General features: G+C 35.9%; 1 protein-coding gene across 3 annotated transcripts in view; it reads left to right on the top strand.

The window, feature by feature from the left end:
- adck1 (aarF domain containing kinase 1) overlaps positions 1–26,362 on the top strand; it is a 164,655-nt gene that overhangs the window by 37,784 nt on the left and 100,509 nt on the right. For all 3 annotated transcript variants that reach the window (XM_053509394.1, XM_053509392.1, XM_053509393.1), the window contains one exon: positions 4,107–4,310. In XM_053509394.1, coding sequence (XP_053365369.1) covers positions 4,107–4,310 — 204 coding nt within the window. The remainder of the gene's footprint in view (positions 1–4,106; positions 4,311–26,362) is intronic.

Here is a 26,362-nt window from a genome sequence, read left to right as displayed (position 1 = left end):
GTTTATTTATTTATTTAGTCATTGAAATATGTCTGTTGAAACATTTCAATGTTTTTATATATATATACTGTACATAGAACAAGGAAATACAAAATAAAATAAGAGCATTATTTGTTGTTATGTTTCCTTTACAGTGTCATAATAATGATGATAAGCAACAGAATGATGTGAAAATGAGGCTCCATGTGGCAACGTAATTAATTTTTTGGAAGGTTCAATTCCTTCTCAATGCCCAAACCCCAGCCACTGGATGCAGTGCCGGTCCCAATCCCAGATGAAATGGGAGGGTGGCATCCGGTGTAAAACCTGTGCGAACTGCCAGTTGAAAAATTGACAGTGTTTTTGCTTTATTTCTGCTTTTAAATGATGTAAAGTCAATGTTAAAATATTTTTTTAGACACACACAAATGTTTTTTTTCCCACAATAATGCACAACAGCTTTTTTCATGAACATTTTTTTTTTATGTAAAACAAAAAAAAATATACATATCGTGATACATATCATGTATCATAGAAATTTGTTGTGATATGATATTTTTGTCATGTCATCCATAAACACGTTGATCAAGTTATTTAAGCGACAGATTTTTGTTGTTATTTTATTTTACTATTATGATGTGAGACACTCATGTTTAACCGTTCAGATTTTCCTTCTTGGAGTTTAGCGTGAGTCTAATTTCACCCTCGGCTCATTCCCTCTCTCGCCTCTTTTGTCTCTTCTTGGTCACCTTGAAGAACTTGCTCGCATGAAATTAATCATGCAGAAGATAATCGTGTCCTCTGATGTCTCCTTTTGCGTCCTCTCGTCCCGCTGGCCTGGTTTTCCATCCTCCATGCAGCGAAGTCCTTCTCTTTGTCTCTTCTTCCTCTCTGGTTGGTGTTTGGTGTCCTCACTTCATCCAGGCTGTCACGGTTTGTGTTTGTCACAGGTATTTCACTCTGAGTGCTAATGACGCGATGCTCCGTCTCACCCACAAGGAGGACCCTTTCGTTGCTTGGACAGACATTCTGTCCTCCAGGTTGACCTTCTAGCTTGCCTTATTTCCCTGTTACATAATTCCAGCGATGGGGATTTTTGAGGGTGAGATTTGTAGTAATTATTTGAGCTGCACTGCTGCCTCTAGTGGAGGATCTCTGCAGAACATTTTCATCCCCAGAATGGGGAATTTGTTTCGCAGGATTATAAAGGGATCGTACTTTTATTTTTATTTCTTGTCCTCACATACACACACACACACTGAGCTTTGGGTGGAGTGGAGCTTCTTCTGCAGCCAGGCTTGAGAGACAAGAGATCATTACTGTTATTAGCGCCTCGCTCCACTCTCATTAGCTCAGCCTTCCTCCTCAACCACATAAAGCCTGTTTGGGCCACATGTTTTCTATCCAACGAAATGAAAACTGTCATCTCATCTTCCCTCATAATTATCTGCCATCCGTTACATCCTGTTGGCGCGCACGTGCGGCGAGAAAACTCTTTCTCGGGAGCCTGAAGCGGTGGCAGAACGCCTAAAACGGGAGGATTAGGATTAAATCCCAGTGGTCTCTGTTATGTTTGTGTTCATTATAAAGTTTTAAATCGAACATGTTAACGGATTATACGATGGAGTTTTTTGGGGGATCATAGCCAAGATTGTGTGGATGATTAGCCCTTGGAAACTCTTGAACCTTGTTAACCTACTTTCAAATGATTTGTTGATCCTTTTTGAATCTTATTTTTTTACATTTAAAAAATTTATCTATTTTTTTAAATGGTCACAATGCAAGAAGAAATCATTTGGTGAAGGGTAGATTCACCAAAGAGCAAAGAATAGAGCTGTACAGTTGAATTGATGCTACAATGTAATGGCTCTTTTGTTGGTTGTTTCAAATAGTTGAATTTTTTCAATCCAGAATCGATTCACACTTTTGCAATTATTTATGGCTTACTAAAGTTATAAAATGTTAAACCCTCTAAAATTGATGAATTCCTTAAAAAAATATGCAACAGTGTTTGCAGAAAATACAAACGGTTAGCATCTCTCGCAGACGCTGACTTTTGACTTTTGCAGGAGTTTATTAATTTTGATTTTGAGCGCTTGATGCAATATTGACACCTACTGGACTGGAGTGTGGAGCAGAATCTATCAAGTTAGCGTGTCTGTAGATTGAAAGTACTTGCGAACAAATAATTTGAGACTATAATTTGAAAATAATAATAACTAATAGAATGTTTTTTGGATTTTTTTCGTCTGTTTGCACTCATCACGTAAAAATTCCTGAATTAATTTTAATCTAAAATACAGGCTTAGTTTCATCGCTATCGGTCCACAGGAAGAGTAGGTGTGCTATTGAAAAGAAAATATCTTTATATTGTAAAAAAAAAAAATTATCTTGAAAAAATCATTAGTTCTTCTCAAAATTTAACAGATGGCACTGTACATTTTTTGATAACATTTTTAAGTGTGCAATTGAAATCCACTTACACCTTAATTCTACACACTTCATAATAAACAAGTAATTTTAGTTAATTCCTAAATTTACCAAATGGTGTTGTCTAGTATTAAATACATTTGCTTTGTATGTGAAATGACATTAAAACAATTAGTAACATAACAATACAGTGTTTAAAAGTAATCTTTAATGCTTGTAAGAAATTTAGCTGCACAAGACAAATAACCAAAAAAAAAAAAAGATTCTAAATGAATGGAAAGTCTAGCTATGATTTAAAGCTCCATATAATCTAATATTAATAATAAAAGGATAAAAACATTATTTAACAACAAAAAAATTATTAATTGTTGCTATGGTTTATTTTCTACAATGTTAAATTTAACAATAAATGAATGAAAAGTGTTGGTTTGTTCTTTGACTTAATAAACCCTTTAGGTCATGTCAAGTTTTTTTTTTTTTTATTAAATCAGTGTAAACGGATGTTAAATAAATATTCGTCCCCTTTGTGAAAGGCACATCATTAGAGGAAGCTGAAACTTGCTTTGACGTAATTTCTTGCAGATTTTCATGTCTCAAGGTTTACTTTCTGATCTTTCGCTCATTACAAAGATATAGATTTGGATTTAAACTCATTTTAAATGGCAACAGAATTTACAGCCATTTAAAAACATGCAAGGTTTACATTCCTCTTAAAGACACGTCATGATTTTTAGGTTGCCCGTACTACAGTTAATGCTGTAGTATTTATTTACTGAAATTAACGATTTAATCTGTACAATTTTTTTTTTGTGAATAACATTTTATATATATATATATATATATATATATTTGTAAAAAACAGGAAAGAAATAAAAAAAATCTGTTTTTTATTTCTTTACTTTTTTTGTCAGAATTTAGTTTGTAATCACTTAAAATGTAAAAAAAATTAAAAATTCATTAATAATATCAAGTTGCAAGTTTCAATGCAAAACTATATTTCTTACGCAGTAAATATTACTTAAGTTGCATAGGAGGAAAAGAGCTATATCTAGATAATCTACTTCATGCCATTAGCAAAAGTACCGCTATTACAGTTTAATTATTAGTTTAATGTCGCAAAAATCTTTCACTGAGATTATGTTAAAGTTTTATGAGACCAAAAAAAGTGACAAATCTATTAGTCTCTTAATTAGTTATTTTTAATAATTGTTAATATGGTTCGTCTTTTGATATTAGTATGATTAGGATTTTTCTCCACATAGATCAGAAGATTACTAGATTCGTTGATGATGACTTGTTAGTATACAGATCAGGACACACACACTCTCACACACACATTCCAGCCTGTTTTAGCATAATTAGCTATGTGAGGTCTTTGTGGTTTAAGTGATGATTTGAAAGAGAAGTGTTTGGATCACAAAGGGAAGGCCTTTTGTCGGGGTGAAGGGTTAACAGAGCTCATTTCACGCCACTTTATTCGCTCTGCTCCCAAAGGGACGTCCCTGTGTGAACGCCATCAACTCCACCAGCTGGCACCGAACGGCCTCCCAAAACCCTGTCCCATTCACTTACAATTTAGGCCAGATGAGGCCACTGTGTGGGAGACACATGGGAGAGAGAGATGTTTGTGATATTATCATGTAGGTCACTGCATGGAATTTCACAGATTTTGTGTGTGTGTGTGTGTTTGTGTGTAGGTACACAGGCGCTCGGCTGAGAGGCTCAGAGACCTGTGCTGTGCAAACAGAGGCACGTTCATTAAGGTGGGGCAGCACCTCGGCGCCCTGGACTACCTCCTGCCTGAGGAGTACACGAGCACGCTGAAGATCCTCCACAGCCGAGCTCCAGCCAGCACCATGCAGGAGATCCAGCAGGTCATCAGAGAGGATCTGGGCAAAGAGGTCAGCTTCTGCCTTACTGCACACTGACGTTCCTCTGACGCCTCAGCGTTTATTAAAACAAACAAGCAAACACACATGCCACGCCAAATAAACTACATGAAGACACACCTATTTAACTTACTAGCTCGACTAACTAACTAACTAACTAAATAAATAAATAAGTAAGTAAATAAATAAATAAATAAAGTATAATAAAAAAACACAATATTTAGAAGCATTTGTATAAAGCATATTTATGTTTTACTTAGATATATTTGCATGTAATATTACATATAGGCATAGATTAGATTTGATTTATATATTTTTTATATTATTTATATTTTAAAATAAATAAAAAACAAATAATTCAACTTATCCATCTAAATCAAATACGTCATGTTTTTTTTAAATGAAAACGAATAAAATAAAAACAATCATCTTGAAATGATTATTATTATTATTATTATTATTATTATTATTATTATATATAAAACCAAATAATAATTGGGTATAGTGTATATAACAATATTTACCACAGCAATGCTAAAAATATTATATTGTTTTTTTATATTTGCTGTTTTTTTATATTATTTTTACACTAATGTATTTAGACACTTTTATGATGATGATAACAATAACAATAATAATAATAATAATAATAATAATTACATTTTAGAAACTTACAAATATAATTATAATAAAATGATAAGAAATAATAAAACAATAATAGTTATTCAAAAGAGTGATAATCTAAAAGTGATAATTATGATTATATTTTTGATCATGATTATAAATGTGTTTTGATGCTGTTTAATTAAAAACAAATAATAATACGAACACCAAAAACAAGTATAGCTATCCTATAATTACGTTTGATTATTCCTGCTAGTAATTGTTAATGTGATAATAGTAAAAAAATAAGCATTAAATAAATTTAATCATAAATAATCATAAACATAAGTGATTATTGTTATATTTAATATAAAGACAGATATTACAGACTGTCTATATTAGACAGTAACTTGAGAAGCTGTTTTTTTCACCCCTATAGTATATAACATTAAAAGGCATTACATTATCAGAAAAGGCGGGAAAGACGTCCTCTTCCGGCAGCCATTTTGTTTTTCATTGATGGCGCTGCTGTGTAAGAGTGCGTAACCTTCAGAATGTTTTGACTCGCGTTGAAACTTGTTTTTGTACAGCTTTTGTGACGAGAATATGTCTCTCACACACACACACGTCGTTGTCACTCACACAGATTACATTGTACTTTACGTCATTTCATTTTTTCCAGTGCCCTTCAGTCGACCTTGAAGGACACACAAGCACACACTTAGTCGTTAAAGCTTACTCGCACCACCCGCGACCTTGACACGTCGTCTTTCTGGCGTCTCACTGAGATGATCACATCTTTGCGCTTTTATTATCGTAATTATTAGCTCTAAGTGATCGCTCTGTTTCCGCTTCCCTTCCCTCCTCCCATTTCTCTCCTTCTCTTTCTCGCTGTCTCTCTTTCTGTCACACACACAGTGCCTTGCTGGCTGGCTGCAGGATTACGTAATCGCAGCCCGGTCACAACTGGTTTCTGGAGGTTTTGGAATGTTTTTTTTTTTTTTTTACTTTTTTTCGCGTTATATGTTCGTGCTGTGAAAGAAAAGCCATTTTCAGCCGCTCGGCATTGTGGGTCGGGAGGAGAGCAAGAGATGGACCCGTCATGGCTCGTTGAGCTCGTCGCAACCTGAGAATAATCTGTCTGTCCAGCTGCCAAAATAAAAGCCCCTGCTATTTCTTTTCTTTCTAAACCATTTTTTTTATTTAAAATTTTATCTTTTCTTTATTGACGTCCTCATCTTTCATAAATCTTTTTTTTAATGTTAATATTATATTTTTGTTGGTGCAAAACAGATTAAATTCATTTTTCATGAAAACAGGCTCCACAGGGGGAGGGTGTGATCGCTTCCACAGCTTTGGGTTAAAAAGAAAGAGAGAAAGAAAAAAAAAGGCTCCCCGCTTAGGGGTAATCTCCAGCATCTCCAGCATCGTCTTCCTCCTCCATGTTTATGTATGAGCGGTGGCCCGACCACACACCAGCCCAAGCTGCTGCTGTGTCCTGGATCCATTTAGATAAGGAATTATTGCTATCACAGAAAAATGTGTGTCAGAGCAAATGAAGACTCGGGTTCAGAATTTTACCCTCTCGCTTCAGTTCACTTGTTTTTTGTTTTGTTTTTTTTAAACTATGAATATCATTTTTGTAGAAGAGTTCAGCTGAAATGATAACGTATGAAGAAGGCACAAGAAGAAAAATCGCAAGAAGAGAAATTTTAATAGAAGTAACAGCAATTGCAAATACAAAATCTATAAAAGAAGAAAATAAACATAAATTTAATATATTATAAACAAAATTTTTAAAAGTGCTTAACCTAAAAACAATAAAAGTGAAAGAACAATGTTGCAACTTAAACATGCAACTTAATTTTATCAAAACAACTAAAATAATAATAATTTAGCAAAATTAGCTATACAGTATTACAAAATGCTAAAAAATTATTTACCCACACAAGCTACGTTCACATTACAAACCACGTTGGTCTGTTAAGTTTTTTTTTATCAGATCGGATTTGCGTGTCGTTGCGGTTCACATTCATAAAGTGACTTTTATATGACTTATATGACTAATGTGGACGAGTCACATCCATGTGTCTTTGCTCAGTAAAATTATGTGAAATTCCTTTAAGTTACCTCTAGTTTTGCTTAGACAGACCTGTCCATTGTGGAAGTCCCCATGCCTCCGGTATTGCCCGATGACATCAGTGGGCAAAGACAAAAAGTCACCTGAATTCTGATCTGACTGTTTTATGTTTCGTGTTTCAGACATAAAGTAATTCAGGTCTGATCAGAAAAACGTCGCATTTGTTTGTTCAGACAGCCCTAAAAAAATAAAATCACATCAGTGATTTAAAAAAAAAAAAAACTGTCACTCCAGACTGGTAATGTGCACGGAGCATCAAATATGGTAACGTCAAAGAAAAAAAAAAAGAAGTACAACACTGAAAAGTAAAATAGACATAAAGTCTATGAAAATAGTAGAAAAGAACAATGAACAACCATGAAAAACAGAAATTTTATTAATGAATTAATTTAATGTATTTTTTCGCCCTAATTTAGTCTTATCCAATTTCCTCCCGTAAATAGGGGGAAGAAAAGAAAAAACCCCACCTTTTTACTCACTCATCTTCTATACCACTTAATCCTGTATTTAGGGTCGAGAGGGCCTGGAGCCTATCCCAGGAGGTTTAGGGCACGGTGGGGTACACCCTGGACAGGGTGCCAATCCATTGCAGGGCACACAGGCAGACACACACTCACTCACACAAGGGCAATTTGAGAACAACAATTAACCTAACCTGTCTTTGGACTGTGGGAGGAACCCGGAGTACCCAGAGGAAACCCACCACGCACAGGGAGAACATGCAAACTCCATGCACACAGAGAGGGAATCGAGCCTGGCCGGGAACCGAACCCAGAACCTGGAGGTGCAGGGCTTCAGTGCTAACCACTACACCACCAAGTCACCTACCCCCCATTTTCAAGAACAAAAAAAAAAAAAAAAAGACCTTGAATTACAATTAAAACTACTCTTATCGTGTAATAATAATAAGACAAAAATATGAATAATTAAAACAAGGATAATTTACAGCTCAACAGTGATGACTAAAAATAATGAAATCTTAAAAAAAATCTTAAGAAAAGGAAAAAATCTACTTACAATTACAAGAAAAATAAAAATTACAACGAGAACAACAATAACAACAGGGAGATGAAATAGGGTATGAAACAGCTATGAAAGCTAACAAAACAATAAAAAAACAACAACAGTAAAAAAACAAACAAACAGCAAGATTGTTACAAACAACCAGCAAGAAAACCAAGAAAAAAAGAATAAACTTTCCACCACGATGGCAACAAATGGCAAAGACAGAAACAACAACAATGTTGAAAAAATGAAGAAAATGAGTAAAATTTTAACTATATTTTTGTCGAATTGATGCTGCCACCCAGACAAAACCAAATTCGCATCTTTGTTAACAACAACATGACCGAAATTCTTTAAACCTCGTAAGCTACCAGCAGCAGTTTCTTGAAATCGGTTGTTCAGACAATAACCGTATTGCGCGTAATTAAAATCGTCTTGTTTAGCGTGATGAATGTTAAGTAAAGCACTCTTGCCATTCTCAAGTATTTTTAGCAGCTTTGTTCTGACCAACGTTTCCGAGGCCGTAATTTGCTGTGCGAAGGAGAAAGCAAGCTTCGCTGGACTGATTATATATTTCCCCGCGCTTCTGGAGCACGTTGTCTTCGTTCCAGGATCAGAGCAGCAATTACAGGCGCAGATTTGTATCACTCAGCGGAGGCGTGAAGCTTTACGGCTTTTTATGGATTTCTCCAGAAAGTTCTAACGTCAGACGTGAACAGAGCTTTTATACTGCATGTCGGATGTTACAGCTAATCATTTGAGTTAATCAAGTATTAGCTTTGTGCCACTTTAAAGCCCTGATCTTTAATTCTTAGAAGTAATTTTTTTTGTCCAAAGCCACGCCCACTTTTTTGAGGCAGCATTTGTTTGTGATATTTTTTGTTTTTTTTCTTTTTTGTGTTTACACCCTATGGTCTTGAAAAAAAAAGAGACACTAAAGAATGACAAAGTATAGTCCTTTTTGAAATTTGTTTGTAGTTACTTTGAAGGTTGTGATCTGCAGCATAAATAGTAAGTTCCGGAATAGGCGTAAATTATCCTCCATCTAAAACAATAATGGACCATGCTGTAATGAAGCTATTTGGATCAGTGTAATGCTGAGAAAATGAAATGAAATAAATACGTAATTGTTTTTTTTTTCAGTCTGTACAATTAAATTTTTAAGTGCATTTTATTATTTGTATGTTCAAGTTTTTTTTTTGAGTTAATTTTTTAAGACACCATTTAGGTTGTCGTGAAAATCAATCAGGAAAAAAAAACACAGAGAACTAACTACATTTTTTATTGTAAATATTGATCATCTTTTTTTTAACAGGATGTGTAAATGATGTATTTTTAGTGCAGTGGTTTGATTTATTATTACAGTTTAAATTTAGTAAAATGTAACTTTTATTTATTAGTGAAACCTGTAGCATGATGTGTCTAGTATCATGATTTTATTGTATCATCTCATGCCTAGTCTTTTCCTGGTCTGTTTTTGATTCAGAATCGATTCCATCTTTTAATGATTTAGGCAAATGTTGAACAGTCTTAAAAAAAAAAAACACACAGCTTTTGCAGAAAATACAAACTGATTGCACCTTTTGTATTTTGCGACAGTAGCGCTTTTTCATTCTTGAGTTTGTGTGTGGTCGGTACAATAGCGCCACCTACTCACCTACCAGACCGAACTATGGAGCAGAATGTTGGCAGGAAGAACAGGTTATCACTGTTTTCGAGACAAAACGTTTAAACAGCAAACAACAAAAGTTAATCAGCGTTTCAATGTTTGATAAATACTTTTTTGTAGATCCTAACATTTCAAAACCTGTAAGAAATATAGCTGCTTAAGACAAATCATACGATAAATAATAAAGTGATATTGATTTGAATCGAATCGAATTGAAAATCAGAACGCCCCAAAATCGAATCAAATCAACAGTCTAGCTCTAGTGTATAGCTTACGGATATTTGAGAGCTCAAATCAGCTATAACGCTCTGAATTCTACAACATATCATCTTCAAAAAGCTGCAGATCATTTTTATTTCATTTTTTAAAAATTATTTTAATTATCATCTTGACAACGAATAGAAACTACGACAACAACAGAACAGAAATAACCGGACTTACTGTTATTACTTTCCTGAAGTGTTATAATGTGATTAGCTTGTTTCACAGAAGATTCACAGCATTAAATGGAGCTATAAATTGATAAAAATTTTGACATATTGAATGATAATCAACTTAACTTGGATGTTAACAGTTATTTTTCATTACACCAACTTGTCATTGATTACTTTCTCTGAACAGCATGACACGTTGAGTTTGATAGTAATGTAATAGTTAAAGCTAAACCACGAGATGACTTGCACTTCCTGTAAGGCATTTTGGTGATTTTTTTTTTTTTTTTGTGGTATCTTAGCAGGACAGAGCACAGTGAGGTGTGTAATGACAAAACGCTCTATGTTCAATCACCGTAGCTGAGCTAACACTCCATCCAAGCAGGTGGATCAGACCTTAACACTCACTTAACCTTCTGGGAAGAACCCATCAGTCACTTCCTTAACCTCCGTTGTTGTTTTTTTTCCGTCCTCCTGAGTGTAAAAATAAACACGTGATCTCGAGAGACGAAAAAGCGTTTAAGGAAATGTTTATGAAGTGGAATAACGGCTCATCCGTGCCCTCGTTATTCCCTAGGATGCGATCTCCTGTGAGGTCATTTCTCTAGACATGTAAAACACGGCTGCGTTCGTGCAAAGCAGCAAACAACAGATGGCAGACGAGCTTCAGCCTCTGATCACCGAGCGCTCTGCCTGGTTATATAACTGAGACGCGCGGGAGGCAGGGGCGTGTCCGCGGTAAGCTTCTCCAGTCACCAATGCTGCATTTTCAATTACATTGCAGCCAGCTGAGCATGTAAATGTGCATAATTTCTCTAATGATGCGCAGGACGTGCGGATTCATACGGGGCGTTTACTTCAGCGGGCCACCACCAGAGCTCTGGCAGCTCACTTTCAGGGCAGACTGATGCATTAAGTCTTCTGGCAGCTGTGATTAATCTCTCCTCTTTCTCACACACTATCTCTTTCCCTCTATCTCTCTGTCTCTCACAGGCGAATCTGTCCCCCTAGGCATGTGGTCTTCTACTGTAGCTTTTTAAAACACATCTGATGTGCTGCCATTGGTAATATTTTTAATGTTAATGGTTATAAATTCTTTACAATTGCTTTATGGCTAGGAACATCTTGACAGCTTCATTAAAAATGTTACAGATTCTAGAAAAATTATATTTCTAAGATTTAAATTTATTTCTAGATACTTCTAAGAGTTAAAAAATATATACAGTACTGTGCAAAAGTCTTAGGCACCATATTTTATGCTGTACCATTTTTGTTATATATATTTATCATGTCTGCATAATTATGTACAAAATTATTCAGTATTTTCATATATAAGTAGCTAAAAAATTTATAAATAAATAACATCACAGGAGAATACAGTATATGCATAACTGTAAAGAAAAAAATATAGTACAAGACAGACCAGTTTTCAGATGGAAACAAAAAACCTCATGTACGCTCCTGGGATTTGCATAAAAATAGAAAGGAGCGACATTAACTTAAAACAATTACTGTTCAAAATGTAAATCAATTGAAATTAAATAAAAGTTACCAGAAGAACTCATATTCTCCAGCAAGCTCAATAAAACCTAACAGCTGTTTTACTTATAAAACTGCGCGAATCTGTGTCTAAAACTCCTGATTTTAAGCAATGAGTTTTCACTCCAAATATTGACTGTTTTATTGCTCTTTAAAGTTTATTTTACGCAGAAATGTTGTCAATATTTTTGTACGTGCCCAAGACTTTTGCACAGTACTATGAGTAAAATAGTTGTTAGGCTTTACTGAGCTTGCTGGAGAATATGAGTTCTTCTGGTAACTTTGTCACACGCGCTCCTTTCTATTTTTATGCAAATCCCAGGAGCCCAGGAGTTATATATGGAAATACTGAATGATTTTGTACATAATTTGCAGACATGATAAACATATATAACAAAATTTGTATAGCATATAATATGGTGCCTTTGACTTTAGCACAGTACTGTATATGTTAGCAGATTGTTTTATTGTACAAGGACTAAAAGACAATATCAATAATAATAAGCCATATTTATTTTGGATCATCAGCTAGATTAGCGCAAATATTCTTCAGCTTTTTTAAACCTTTCCTCATTTAAAGAATTTTCATAATAATATAGGCCTAATATATTACTTTGTGTAATATTTCTAGATATAAATACTGAATGTTCATGTTGTTGAGTCTTTTTATAATCCTGAATACTAAAGCTTAAAGCCATGTGCTTATCAAACATATTCACTTTACTTGTATAACGCTTTTAACAATGGTCATTGTCATAAAACAGCTTTACAGAAGTAAAATATTATGGAAATAATTTAGAAAAATGTATATGATTGCAGATCAATCGCTGCTATCTAAAATCACCCAAATGGGGATGGGTTCTTTGTTGACTCTGGTTCCTCTCAAGGTTTCTTCCTATTAAAATTCTTTCTTGCCACCGTCACCCACGGCTCAGGGACAATCTAATAATTCTGATTTAAACATATTTCCACAAACTTTGTTAAACTAATTTCCATAAGTTTCATTTGATCTTGTAAAGCTGCTTTGCGACAATAATCATTGTTTAAAGTGCTATACAAATAAAATTGAATTGAGCTCATCCTAATGTGGGTGATACCAAACAGTATGACCCTAACTTAGTCACTTGTATATCTGTGCGCCACAAAGTGAAAAGTCTGTGGGAAAAGTGTTTACGTTAATATAAAGTCCACTTTTGTGGTTGAGAATTCCGGTACAAATCTGTTTGTGAGTATTTCTTCCCATATAATATTTACAAGCCCTCACTGAAAAACTGCCCGCATCAGCCGAGTCCAAGGCCATCTTCATGGTCATTGAGTGGAACCGAGCTCATTCACCACACACACATCCCTAGCAGCCCACACGGGACCATCCACAGCAACTGCCAGAAGCCTCCATGTGAGATCTCCGAACAGAAGCGGGGCACCAGGATGTTTTGGAACAGGCCAGGATCGCTGGCAATTCAGGTGTGCCATGTGTAGAAAGAGTGAGAGAGAGAGAGAGCATTATACCTAATGTCTGCAGGGACCAAACCCACAGAGAAGCCAAACTGTTGAAGCAAAGTAAATTCTTGCTATGATAGAAAGGTTTCAAAAACCTCAGTGCATCACAGCTTGCTGTGAAAGGGGCTTAGCAAGCAAAGAGTTCAAGGTGGTTGATCCAGCCTCTGAGTTCAGCAGATCCCATGAGCATCCATGGAATCCGTCAGACAAACATGTCCGATCCCTGGAGACCCCACCCCACAACGCACAGCACTCAAAGGATTTGCTGCCCCCAGAGGCCTTGTAGAGTCATGCTCCCGAGGGGCAATAGCTGCCCAAGAGGAACCTACACAACATTGGGATTAATATTTTGCATTGTAGTGTTATGGCTGATTGGGGTGTGTGTGTGTTTTGTATGCTTTTAAAGAAATATATAGCATTCAAACGAGACGTATACAGTAGCTTACTTACTTTAACCGAGCAAAGAGGCGAAGACATATAGGAAACTTCAGCATTTAATGACGGCATATGTAGTGAGAAATGACTTTCCAATCTGTGTGCTCAGCTCACAGCTGACAAAAAATGCCACAACGCTGCACTGTGCAATATGCTGCTCAACAGGAGCGAAGCCAATTCCATAAGGATTTGCTTCTCCGCACGGAACACCGCCTCAAGTCTTCACTTTTTTTTTCTTACTTTATCACATTCTAAGTTTGCAAATACATGGCAGGTTATGAAGATAGGAGTGGGTGTCATTTAAAAATCACACACGTGCTTATGTGTTATAGCAGAAGGATGTGGGAGTCAAGTATATTTTTCTGCATGCAAAAAGTAGCGACTTAACTGATAGTTGAACTGATAGTTGAGCATGTTAACATTCAATAATCATTGATTATAAATAATCACCGGCGCAAAGTTCTTTTCATTTTAAGTGTCATTTAAACATTGTTTGACTGATATAGGGGCCAAATGTCTGAATGGAAATGAAGCACAAATAGTTTAAACATGCAAAAAAATCAATGTGGTGGGAATTTTGCTCTTGTCTCTCTGTCCTGTCTTCCTGTCTCTCTGACTGCTGCAAATACAATGTGCAATATGGCACCGCAAGTTCGCCTTCCTGTGGTGTACAAGTTAATGGATACTGTATGTTAACTACAGAGAAATCTTAGACAAAACAAAAAACATTATCTGGTAATTTTTAATCATCGATAAAGTAATGATCAAATAAAATTTGAATGCTAATTAATTAATTTTAAAAAAGTAATGAACATCTCAACACAAGTGTGAGCATAAATTAGGATGTACTGTAGCATGAGTGATGTACAGAGTTTATGTTGTAACGCGTTATGTTACACATTAACTTAAAACAATTACTGCTCAAAATGTAGATCAATTGAAATTAAATACAAGGTGCAACATTAAGAAAGACATGAGGAAACAGAAATGGTGCAGACTTCTTGACGGACACAAAAGTCTATATTTGTTTCTGGTAGCTGTTATGTCTTGCTTTGAATTTGTCTTGTGAGCCAAATAAAAACAAGGGGGTGGAGCTAATGCCACATTGGTCTTTAACAGCAAAGGCGTTTGTCCTTTCTGTTCTCTTATTGTTACTTCAATCACAATAGTAGAATCCTGTCTTGATTATCGACAGTTTCTAGTATTTGTGATTTACATTTTTTTTCTGTTTTTTTTTCTGTGTGCCGTGGTTTTCTCGTTCGCACAACTTTTGGCACTTTTCTACTTTTATAAAAATGAACCCGGTCTGATTGTTGATCTGATTGTTGATCCAAACAATTCCATTAGATACATACTTTCTTACCTCTTCCTCCAGGCACGTATTATCCGTTCTTTCAAAAGCGATGGCTGTTGATTTACGCTGTGTTAGCCCTAGTGCTAGTTCACTATAAACTTTTATACCCTGATGATTTATGATCCATTAGTCTAATGCAGTAATTCAGCTGAGAAAGCTCACTGAGGTAACTCATCTCAGAGGGCATCTCAGATCGTCCCACCCGTCCCCCATTCCCTCCACCCCCAGTGCACTTAATGTTCAGGAATCTAAAATCTAAAAGCTCCATCACTGTTTATTATATCGTTAATGGTACACTCAAATATGTTGCTTATACAAGTCCTAAAATTACATTTCAGATCAACTCCAGGGCGTCTACTGGTTCTGGTTCTGGCAGGGTTTTAAACATGCTTGATGTTATTATAACATTTTCAAGTTTGTGCAGAATTTTGGGTTGAAATTTTTGAGCATGTCCCGACAAAACAAAGAGAAAAAAGCACTTCAGTATGATTCATCCATATCCAGCTTAGAGATTTCTTTTACAAACCTTTGAGTATGCTTTTATTTTTAAATATTTAAAAACTATATATTAATCATGCAAGTCATATGCTTCCTTTTTTTTAATGTGTGTGTTGGTTAAATGCTGAAAAATGTAAAAGTTTACAAATTAAGTACAAAATTTTTTTTTTGTTTGTTTTAATACGCTCTGCATTTTATAACGTAAAAAATTCTACTGTTATTAATATTTTATCCTACATTTTTATGTTAATGTTTTAAATTGGTATAACTTACAGGCCGGTACATTTCTATCTTATAATATTAAGTTTATTTGACCAGTAAGACTATTGCTTTACCAGTTTACATACCATTTAGTTTTTGGGTAAAAATGTAAGGAAATGAATAAGAAAAAAGTCAAAAATTTGTAAAAAAAATTACCCACAATTTCGCAGTGCAAGAGAGAGAATAACTGTTGGTTTAGTTGTGTGATACATGATACTCGGTACTCATAATACAAGACTTATTCGCTTTCCAAGTCAAAATTTATTAAAAATATTTGCTAGTCTTGTGGAACACTCGCCAACCGTGTTACTCGCAATCCGAGGTTTCACTGTAGGTTTCATATAAACCTTATGAAAACATACATACTTACTTAGTATGTACTTAGTTAGTTCAACTTGCAAGTTGAAGTTCTTTTCTTAATAGTTTACACATAAATAAATGTTTTATATAGTTTACAACAGGTTTATAAAATTAAAACTTACATTTTTTTATTTGTTTCGTCAAATAAAGTTTTCAATTATGTTGGAAGTATTACTGAAAAAATAATTTTGAATTAAAAATACGAGGCCTGCTGCAGACGTGCAAACACGTACGGATTAGCCGTAACATTTACAGTTTTGACCTAATTTAACTTCACCTCTTTTGATGTTTTAATAATTGTCGATTTTAAATAACGAAGTCCAAACGAAGCGGTCATCTTAAATCTAAAATCTTAAAACATGAGAAGTCTTTTGAAGTCCTCTTGATTTTTTCCCCCAATCTCTTTATTTTTTTTTTTTTCATTTTTAAATAAATTTATTTTTTTTCCAATTAGTAAAGAAGGAGTTGCTGGTCCAACTTTCGGCACACTGACATTTGGAAAATCAAAGCAAAAACCATTTGGCAGTAGATGATAAAGAGAGAGAAAAAAAAAAAGTCTGTGTTGTGGCTTTGTGATACCCGGAGATGGGACGGAGGTTTTTGGAAATGGTGATAAAAATGAATAAAGAGTTGGTGCGCCAGTTCAAAAGATGATAAATACCATTTGGGGTTCTCTTCTATAGCACGATAAGAGATTAGGATATTAGCATAAACACGCAGAATTTCTCCCTCATATCCCCCGCAGCAGAATGTTATCTCTCCATCTCTTCAGCACGAATATCCGCTCCATTAACAAGCTATTCATCCACTCTATATATTGGCACTGCGCTGAATAGGAGCGTAGCACGGCTAAAAGCGATTGCTCGTCTTTTCTGTGTGAATGCGAGCGCCGGATGAAGTCGAGTCTTATTGAGAGTCGTGTAGCATCACACTCCTGTACAGAGCGCAATCAGATCGATGACTGGATTGGGACATTTTCTCCAAAATTCTGACATCCACTTCGGGCGTGTAGGGCAAGAAAAAACCAGGTCTTAATTTTAACATGAAGTTTCTTTACGCTTCGGACTTCAGTATGTTACTGTAATTACTACTGCGACCAGTGGTCGGTGTACAATCCTTTGGGACAGGCTAAAAAAAAAAATCTTGATTGTACGAACTGTAGATGTTCCGTATCACATGTACGTGTTTGTGTGTGATTGTTGGTAAATCAGTGATGTAAGAGGAATAAAGCACCATTAGTAAGGAGGTAAACTCATCCAGCATTTATCCAGCATATCTTTGCTTTTCGTTGCTATTTCTCTGTATGTTCTCTGTAATGTTGTCTGTTCTTTCTATAAGATCTTCACCACAAATGCATAATCAAACCCCATTTCAGGCTGTGTGGGTGTGTGTGTTTCTAATCAGCATCTTGCTGGTGCGGAAAATGAAAAGTCAGGTGACAAGAAAAAAGGCCGCCGGAGTCAGGATCTCTACCCACCTTTTTTTTTCCTTTTCCCCAAACCTTTGCTAAGTGAATGCAGCCCTAAATGCAGCATGCTTTTTTCACACAGTGAAAAGATAATATTTAATCTTTAAAGTGTGAATCTGTTTAAAAAAATATTTTAAAAAAATTTAACACCCACTTTCTGATTATAAGCATCCCAGCTGTGTCTGCTTCCTTATTCATACAGTGAATTTCCGTGACTTGTTTTACAGTTTCTCGTAGCGTGGCTGAGATTATAAACAAACCCTCGCTGTCGCTTTGGCTCAGCTGACACTTTCCCGCTTTGCACGCCGAGGTCGGAATGTTTTCAGCATCCCCCTCCGTCGACGTGCTGCTGCTTTTCATTCCTTCTCGCTAATCTGATCCGATGCTCGGCGGGAGGCAACCGGCACAAGATGCTCCTCTTAAGCAGAGTTATTTACTTTGGGAACTCGGATGGTGATTGATTAAGTCACGCTGATACTCTGTGTGTAAATGCAGGCCATTAATCTTTTTGTTGCAAAAATGCAGACTCGGTGTCAAAGACATAATTGCACTTAAGGCGGCGTAAATCGACTTCATTTCTATAGGACGTACCGCGTTCCGTGACATTTCTCTTAATGTTTTATAGGCTAGTGCTGGTGGCATGGCAGGGACACATCAACGTCTTTTTAAATTAGGACAAACAGAATGTGGCTATTGTGGGACAAAAATTGTTGACAGTTCAAAAATAACTGTGGGGAAAGATTACAGAAAGGAAATCGCCAGGCATCACCTAATGCGATATTACCACGATACCAAGGTGGCGATTCGATTTGTATTGCGGTTCTGCTAATATCATGATTTTATAAATTTCCCGATTCAATATTGCTTTTTAAAAATATATTTAGTTACAACTCTAAGCAATTAAATGTACTTTTGCTTAATTAAACAGCACTGTAAAATATGTAAGAGAAATGAAGATTAATTGGTTTTCTTTTTAAAACAATCAACTTTTATTTTTTAAATGCATTTTATCAAAAACAAATATTGTCACTATTCACAATACAAGTAATAGCTTAAAGTTGACTGAGATGAATTAAGTGCATCACAGTGCCATACATTCTTATTTTATGCCTTTTCTCAAATGCAAAAATAAAAAAAAATTATTTCAAATGACTTTAAGTATCAAAAAAATTAAGGCACACATAAAAATACATTTTTAATCTAATGTTAACGCTCTCTTTCATTTCGCAACCCGAAACAGAACGCTCCCTCCAATCAATACACAGCTAACTGTGTGTGTCTCCTTTCGCTTTGAGGGTGACGTAAGCCCTCCTTCTTCGGCTGTGTTTACTGGCGGATTGCATCCGGAACCGCGCTGTGTCACGCCAAACAAATAATTGTGCAAAAACATAACGCAAGCTTTATAAATTTAATAAAATAAGCTTTGAGGCAAAAGATTTTGTCTTGATCATTTTTTGTAATCGAGTTACTCGAGGAATCGTTTCAGCCCTAGTATACAGGATCAGTACATGATGTTCAACAATGTGGTCAAGTGATAAAGTTCATTTATTTTATTATTTTATTTTTAAATATTTTATGTTTTAAACCACAGGAAATTTATAGCCGTTTTTAAATTTTACTTGAAGACAATTTGAGTGTTGTAGAACATCATTTAGTTCCTGTTATCACTTGCGCTAGAGCAGTATAAACACTGTATAAACATTTGTTTTTCTCGTCAGGTTCTCTTGAACAAAGAAATTTAACAAAGAAAGTTTTAATATAAGGAATAATATTGACTCCTTTCTTAAATAATAATAATAAAAAAAGCCATAATGAGTTTATAGGGTCAAAGATTTTTTTTGCTCTAACACTGTACAAGTTTATCCGTCACCCATACTGATATAATGATGCTCTATAACATTTTACAATGAGGGTTGGAAACTAAGAGATCGAGTTTATCTTTTTTATGAAGGGGCATATTAACATGCTGTGACAAGTATTTGATGATGTGCAGCGTATTGTCTGTGGTGGAGTCATAAAATCCTGAAAAGTAAGTTTGCAAAAATAACAGTTATGTGTTGTTTTTTTTTTTATTGCATAACATTATACTACGTAACTTGTTTCAAGGATGTTTGCAATATAAAAAGTATGACATCTTGATATTTATAAAATACAAAAATATGTGTATATATTTTTAGAAGGATATACTGTACATTCAGAATAAATTCCTTGTTTTAAAAACTTTTTAAATTTTTTTTGTAATTGCAAAAATGTTGTAGGTGAAAAAATTAAACAAAGTACAAAACTGACTATAGTAAAAAAAACTATAGCATTTTTTAAATTGTCAAATTGTCATTGAAAAAAAAAGTAAAATATGGTAGGAGTTTAGTGTCGTATGTGTGTTATAAACATGCTTATTTAATGTTGTTTAACACTGAGACTGAAATTTAGAGAGTAACATTTCTCTGGTTAATGTACAACACGTGTCATGAAGGATGTGCAGTGGTTTAAAAACATCTGTCCAGAAAAGCAGAGAAATGGAAGCTGTAAAAGCATTACAGATTTTACATGAGGTCATATCTCATAAACTTAAGCTGTTTTTAACCCCAGCACTTATTAATGACGTGTACGAGGAGGATGAAGATGATGCTATGTCTGGAATAAATAAGATTAATCAGTCTCCAGACAGACAGTCTGCAGTGACTTCATGAAGTTTCTTAGGAATTTGTCTTCTGACCAGTGGAATGTTTGGGCACGTAAAATATAAAAAAAAATATATTATCTTGTTCTCATATTGGACCTGTTGAAGAGAGGTTATTTTAAGTTACAGAGGAAAATGTTAGGTTGTGCTATGTTCTCTGGTTTGTCAATCGAGGTTAGAATTTGTTTTTAGTACCAACTACTAGATTATGATGATGGTGATGATTAATTACACTTTTTTACTGTTGTATAAAAAAATATAAAATCTTAGTTTAGTAAAATTCCTTTTAAGTTTTTATAGGTTAGAGTTGGTGGTATGGTAGGGAAACGTCAATGCTTTAAAAAATATATAGAACAATTGGAATACAAGCACTATGGGGGGGAAAACTGTTGAAAGGTTAAATATTTTGATTTTATATTAATTTGTTGAAATATATTTTGTCCAATTCTAAAAACAAACTTAGAAAATAGTTCGCTCTTACCACACAAGATGCTGTTTTTTTTTAACCACCTTAAATGTAAATATATATACAGTGGAACCTTGGATTACGAGTAATGTGGTTTACGAGTGTTTTGCAAGACGAGCAACAATTTTTAATAATTTTTGACTTGAAAAACGAGCATTGTCTTAGTTTAAGAGCACCGAGTATCATGTTTCACGCATGCGTTTCTTGTTTTAACAACGAGCGTTACATCATCACAAGTGAGCCAACGGTTTTTCTCTCTCTTGCAGCGGAATTGTAGGTAATCGTCTCTCCTGCTGGGTGAATACACACACACGCGCTGTGTGTGTGTGTGTGTGTGAGAGAGAGAGATGTGCTTGGGCGCGCACACACACACATTAACGGAGAGACCGTTTTTAAAACCGTTTAAAAATTAGCAAGGAACATCGCTAGTCACACTCGCGTGAGCGCATACTAACGGGATTACTACTGTAAAGTAAAACAACAACAACAACAAACAAATTAAACAGCTCCTCACCTTTAAAAACAGTCGCGACAGAGAACAGTTTGTGTGTTTATTTGGCAACCTGAGAGGAGGGGAGCTGTAAAGCCGAGACCTATCGTCTCCCCTGCTGGGTCTTAGTGCCTGCAGTGTTTTTGAGTGCGCGTGTTTGTGTCTGTGTAAGGCAGAGAGTTTGTGTGTTTGTTTGGCAACCTGAGAGAAGGGGACCGTAAACGCGAGCGAGCCCCCCTTCAGCCCCCCTCCTCTCAGGTTGCCAAATAAACACACAAACTTCTCTCTGTCGCGATTGTTTTCAAAGGTGAGGAGCTGTTTAATTTGTTGTTGTTGTTTTACTTAAAGCAGTGATCCTGTTAGTATGCGCTCACGTGAGTGTGACTAGGAATGTTCCTTGCTAATTTTTAAATGGTTTTAAAAACGGTCTATGCGTTAATGTGTGTGTGTGTGTGTGTGTGTGTGTTTGCGCGCGCACATTTTACACACATACACTCTGCGTGCACAAACTAAAACCCTTATCTGTCGGGATTTATTTTTTAATTTTTTTAAGGTAAAGTACAGGTTAATTTGTTTTATTTTTAGTTTATATTTTGTATTAATTATATTTATGTATTTATTTTTTTGGGCTGTAGAACGAATGATTTAACTTTCTATTATTTCCTATGGGAAAATTAAATTTGGTTTACGAGTGTTTTGGAATACGAGCCCACTTCCGGAACGAATTAAGCTCGTAATCCGAGGTTCCACTGTATATACATTTTAAAAAAATTTTTGGAGGCGATATATAGTGGGTAAAAAGTATTTAGTCAGCCACCAATTGTGCAAGTTCTCCCACTTAAAAAGATGAAAGAGGCCTGTAATTTTCATCATAGGTATACCTCAACTATGAGAGACAAAATAAGAAAAAAAAATCCAGAAAATTAAATTGTAGGATTTTTAAAGAATTTATTTGCAAATTATGGTGGAAAAGAAATATTTGGTCAATAAGAAAATTTTGTTATATAGCCTTTGTTGGCAATGACAGAGGTCAAACGTTTTCTGTAAGTCTTCACAAGGTTTTCACACACTGTTGCTGGTATTTTGGCCCATTCCTTAATGCAGATCTCCTCTAGAGCAGTGATGTTTTGGGGCTGTCGCTGGGCAACACGGACTTTCAACTCCCTCCAAAGATTTTCTATGGGGTTGAGGTCTGGAGACTGGCTAGGCCACTTCAGGACCTTGCAGGACACTCTACAAATTGTCATGCTAAAAGAACCAGCCACGTTTCATCTTCAATGTCCTTGCTGATGGAAGGAGGTTTTCAGTCAAAATCTCTCGATACATGGCCCCATTCATTCTTTTCTTTACAAGGATCAGTCATCCTTGTCCCTTTGCAGAGAAACAGCCATAAGCATGATGTTACCACCCCCATTCTTCACAGTAGGTATGGTGTTCTTTGGATGCAACTCTGCATTCTTTCTCCTCCAAACACAAAGTTCTATTTTGGTCCATAGGACCTTCTCCTAATCCTCTTCTGGATCATCAAAATGCTTTCTAGCAAACTCCAGACGGGCCTGGACATGTACTGGCTTTAAGCAGTTTTTTTTTGACCCCACGGGGTGAGATCTTGCGTGAAGCCCCAGATCGAGGGAGATTATCAGTGGTCTTGTATGTCTTCCATTTTCTAATAATTGCTCCCACAGTTGATTTCTTCGCATCAAGCTGCTTTCCTATTGCAGATTCAGTCTTCCCAGCCTGGTGCAGGTCTACAATTTTGTTTCTGGTGCCGTTTGACAGCTCTTTGGTCTTGGCCATAGTGGAGTTTGGAGTGTGACGGTTTGAGGTTGTGGACAGGTGTCTCTTATATTGATAACAGATGCCATTAATACAGGTAATGAGTGGAGGACAGAGGAGCCTCTTAAAGAAGTTAAAGGTCTGTGAGAGCCAGAAATCTTGCTTGTTTGTAGGTGACCAAATACTTATTTTACAGAGGAATTTACCAATTAATTCATTCAAAATCCTACAATGTGATTTTCTGGATTTTTTTATTTTTATTTTGTCTTTCATACAGTAGTTGAGGGATACCTATGATGAAAATTACAGGCCTCTCTCATCTTTTTAAGTGGGAGAACTTGCACAATTGGTGGCTGACTAAATACGTTTTTGGCCCACTGTATGCATTGCCGCACAGAGGAATTGTGGTAACACTAGAAGAACGTATCTCCAGAAAAGATTTTTTTTAACATTCTTCATTAAAATAGTCATTTACCTATAACACAAAATTGAGCTTACAGTCAAGAGAAAAAGCATTGATTCTTTACTATAAAATGATTATATGTGACCATGTCTGCAAGTTAATTCATCAGTCTGATTTAAATAATATTCACCCTCAGTAACATTTAAGCCAATTCTTTTTGATGTTACAACTTTTTACATTTTCGTGAAGAAAACAGAGGACTGTTGGATCAATAAAAAATACCCTGACAATTTTTTTGTACTAAATTTAGGGGGGAAAAAAACCTTTACAAATTTCGCCTTTGTTCTGAAGCTGACATAGTTATCATGCAGGAGTCCACACAAAAGGTGGAGCCCATTTTCATGATTACAGCGTGTTTAATTACAGCTCAGTGACATCAGCAGCGGATTGGACCACCACCACCGCTATTACATCGTCACAAGCGGCACAACAAGCAAGCTAAAACAACAGAGTCCAATGCTTCTGATTGCACATTACTTCTCACGCCTTTGTGTTGGGCTAGTTACAAAACTCCTTATTATCCACCAAACACCGCCATCACCCTGTACGGTTGCACTGCGAGATTAAACTCTGCGCGTGGATTCGAAATGGCAGAGGGCGGTGCCGAGGTTGATTGGAACACTGGCGTTATTAGCGTTCTACCTTGGCTTTGAGCGCCATCTAAATAAATTCTTCTTCAATATGTTTTCCCACTTTTGTATATTGCGATATGTACTCTGAACTTCCTGAAGTGTAAGGATGTGTTACCGAGTGAACCTTTTCAATCCTGAGCGCTGCAAATGAAAACATCAGTATTTGGCCACTTTTGTCGCCTCAGCATTTATTTTTATTACTTTTTGTAATGACTTTCTGAGAGACCCCTAGCTCTGATAGATGTGCTATCAAATGCCGGGTCTAAGAGCTACTTAGAGCTTCCTATTAAAGCCTCGCCATTTTTCAGAGCCGAGCTTCAACCTCTCATGCGCCAGAGAGACGATTCGCTTCGAGGGCTCAGTGTTCAGTCTTTTGTGTACAAAACAGTTTGTGTACGGACTTTCTTTGGGAATGGGTAAAATAGAAATGAGAGGGAGAGAAAATGAAAAGCATGACAAGCTATGATACCGGATAAACGACGACGCTGTTGTATTTCATCCATCCTGCACTGTTACTGTTGTGTTGAGTTAACTACTGGAAAATGCTTTGCTTCTCAGTTTAATTAGAAATTAGAAATCTGATAACTTACTCACTCACGTGCTTATCAACTAGCTTGCTTCTGTATACTGCAGATGTATGGATTAAAATATGAACTTTGCAGATATCAGATTACCAAAATCCTGGTGTCTGGAGGAAAAAAGTATTGACAACGCCTTGGAGACGCTCTGCCTTTGTGTCCAATGTCGCAAGTCTGCAGTAAGCGTCGTCACGTCATCCTCTGCGCAATCCTTAAGAGGATTGGCTGAAAAGAGCCAGGCCTACTGGAGGCAAGGAGAACAGGGCAAGGTTAAGCTACACACAAATTGCTTTTTAAAGCACCCATCTGTGCTAAGCTTCCAGTGCGGGTTTGTGTGATAACACTCAGCGCAGCATTTGATTGCGGGTTGAAGATTTCAGCGATACTTCTGTTTGCTTGCTGCTGATCTCAAGATCTCATAAAGAAACGTTGAGAAATGTTAAGTTTGTTCATACTGTATATAACTTATGTTGCTTTCAAGTCTCAGCCTTGTTTTCAAGAGACCAGGTCTCAAGTGGCCTTAAGCCAATTTGGACAAAACCGTTCTTCTGAAAGTGATAAATATAGGATATAATAAATACTTTTATGAAGATAACAGTCTTCCTTTGTGTGGAATCAGTATATTTTTTAAGGTTATACTCTTTAGATTATATAGAAAAGTTTTTTTCCCCCTAAAGGATAGGTTCGTTTGGTGTTTTTCCTTAACAAGTAATGACACTAATCTTGATGCAGTGTTGTCAAGGTGCCAAGACATTAGAAGTATAAAATTCTATAAAAAGCTTCGACATTTTAACAGTAAACATTGGCGATAATACTGTAACAACGAAGGAGGAGCTGTAAAACGTACCAATATGAAGGAATTTCTTTCTTCACAGTCTATAATGGAGGTATCAATCCTACAACTTTGTAACGTCTTGTGAAGTCATTTGTCCTGGCTGTGAGTAAACTAGTCTTTGTTTACTCAGACCGGACAACCTTTGCAAATTTTGTCCAACTTTAATTCATCTGCAAACAATACAGGAAGTCCCCGAATGCACCAGATGAGCCAATCGACATGCAATGACTAACAGGTGTTTTGAAAGCTCTGCCACTTTTTTCGCATTTCACATAAGGGATTATAATTATACATTAGCTCATTATATCTTGATTGGGTGCCCTGCCAAACCATGTGACCAGAGCTTTAACCTGTGGCTCAGACCTTCACACACTCATAGAATGCGAAGATGAGATGTAAATGATCAACACCTTCCCCTGGAAAGGTTGCTGAGACAAGGCTGAGGGCAAATACATTATATTTTTAAGAAGCAAGCAACTTAGCCTATATTATGAGAGATATCGAAAAAATAAGTAATTTGTGTGGCTTTTGCTAGACCTTTTTTACAAGATGGCCTTTTATTAATGGTACAGTATTGCACAAACAGGATTAGCATGAGCTGCTCAAATGAACCCATGTAAAAAACAGTTCCACGATGCTTTATCATATCTGATTAATATGATCCACGTTTGGAGAGGAAGAAGGGTGCATTATTCAGAGTGCAACCCCGAGCTCCCCAGGATTACCATCTCTGTATTTGGAATGTCTCAACAACAGACAAACTCTTTGTCAGGGTCATGTTTTTTTTTTCCTCCATGGTGTCTGAAAAAAAAAAAGGTCTTGCGATGGTCTCCGGAAAAATCATCCTCACACTGAATGCAGTGCCTTATTTATTTCGGTCC

The sequence above is a fragment of the Clarias gariepinus genome, chromosome 13 (assembly GCF_024256425.1).
Source record: "Clarias gariepinus isolate MV-2021 ecotype Netherlands chromosome 13, CGAR_prim_01v2, whole genome shotgun sequence".
Taxonomy (NCBI): Eukaryota; Metazoa; Chordata; class Actinopteri; order Siluriformes; family Clariidae; genus Clarias; species Clarias gariepinus.
This window is presented reverse-complemented; position numbering and strand designations above follow the sequence as displayed.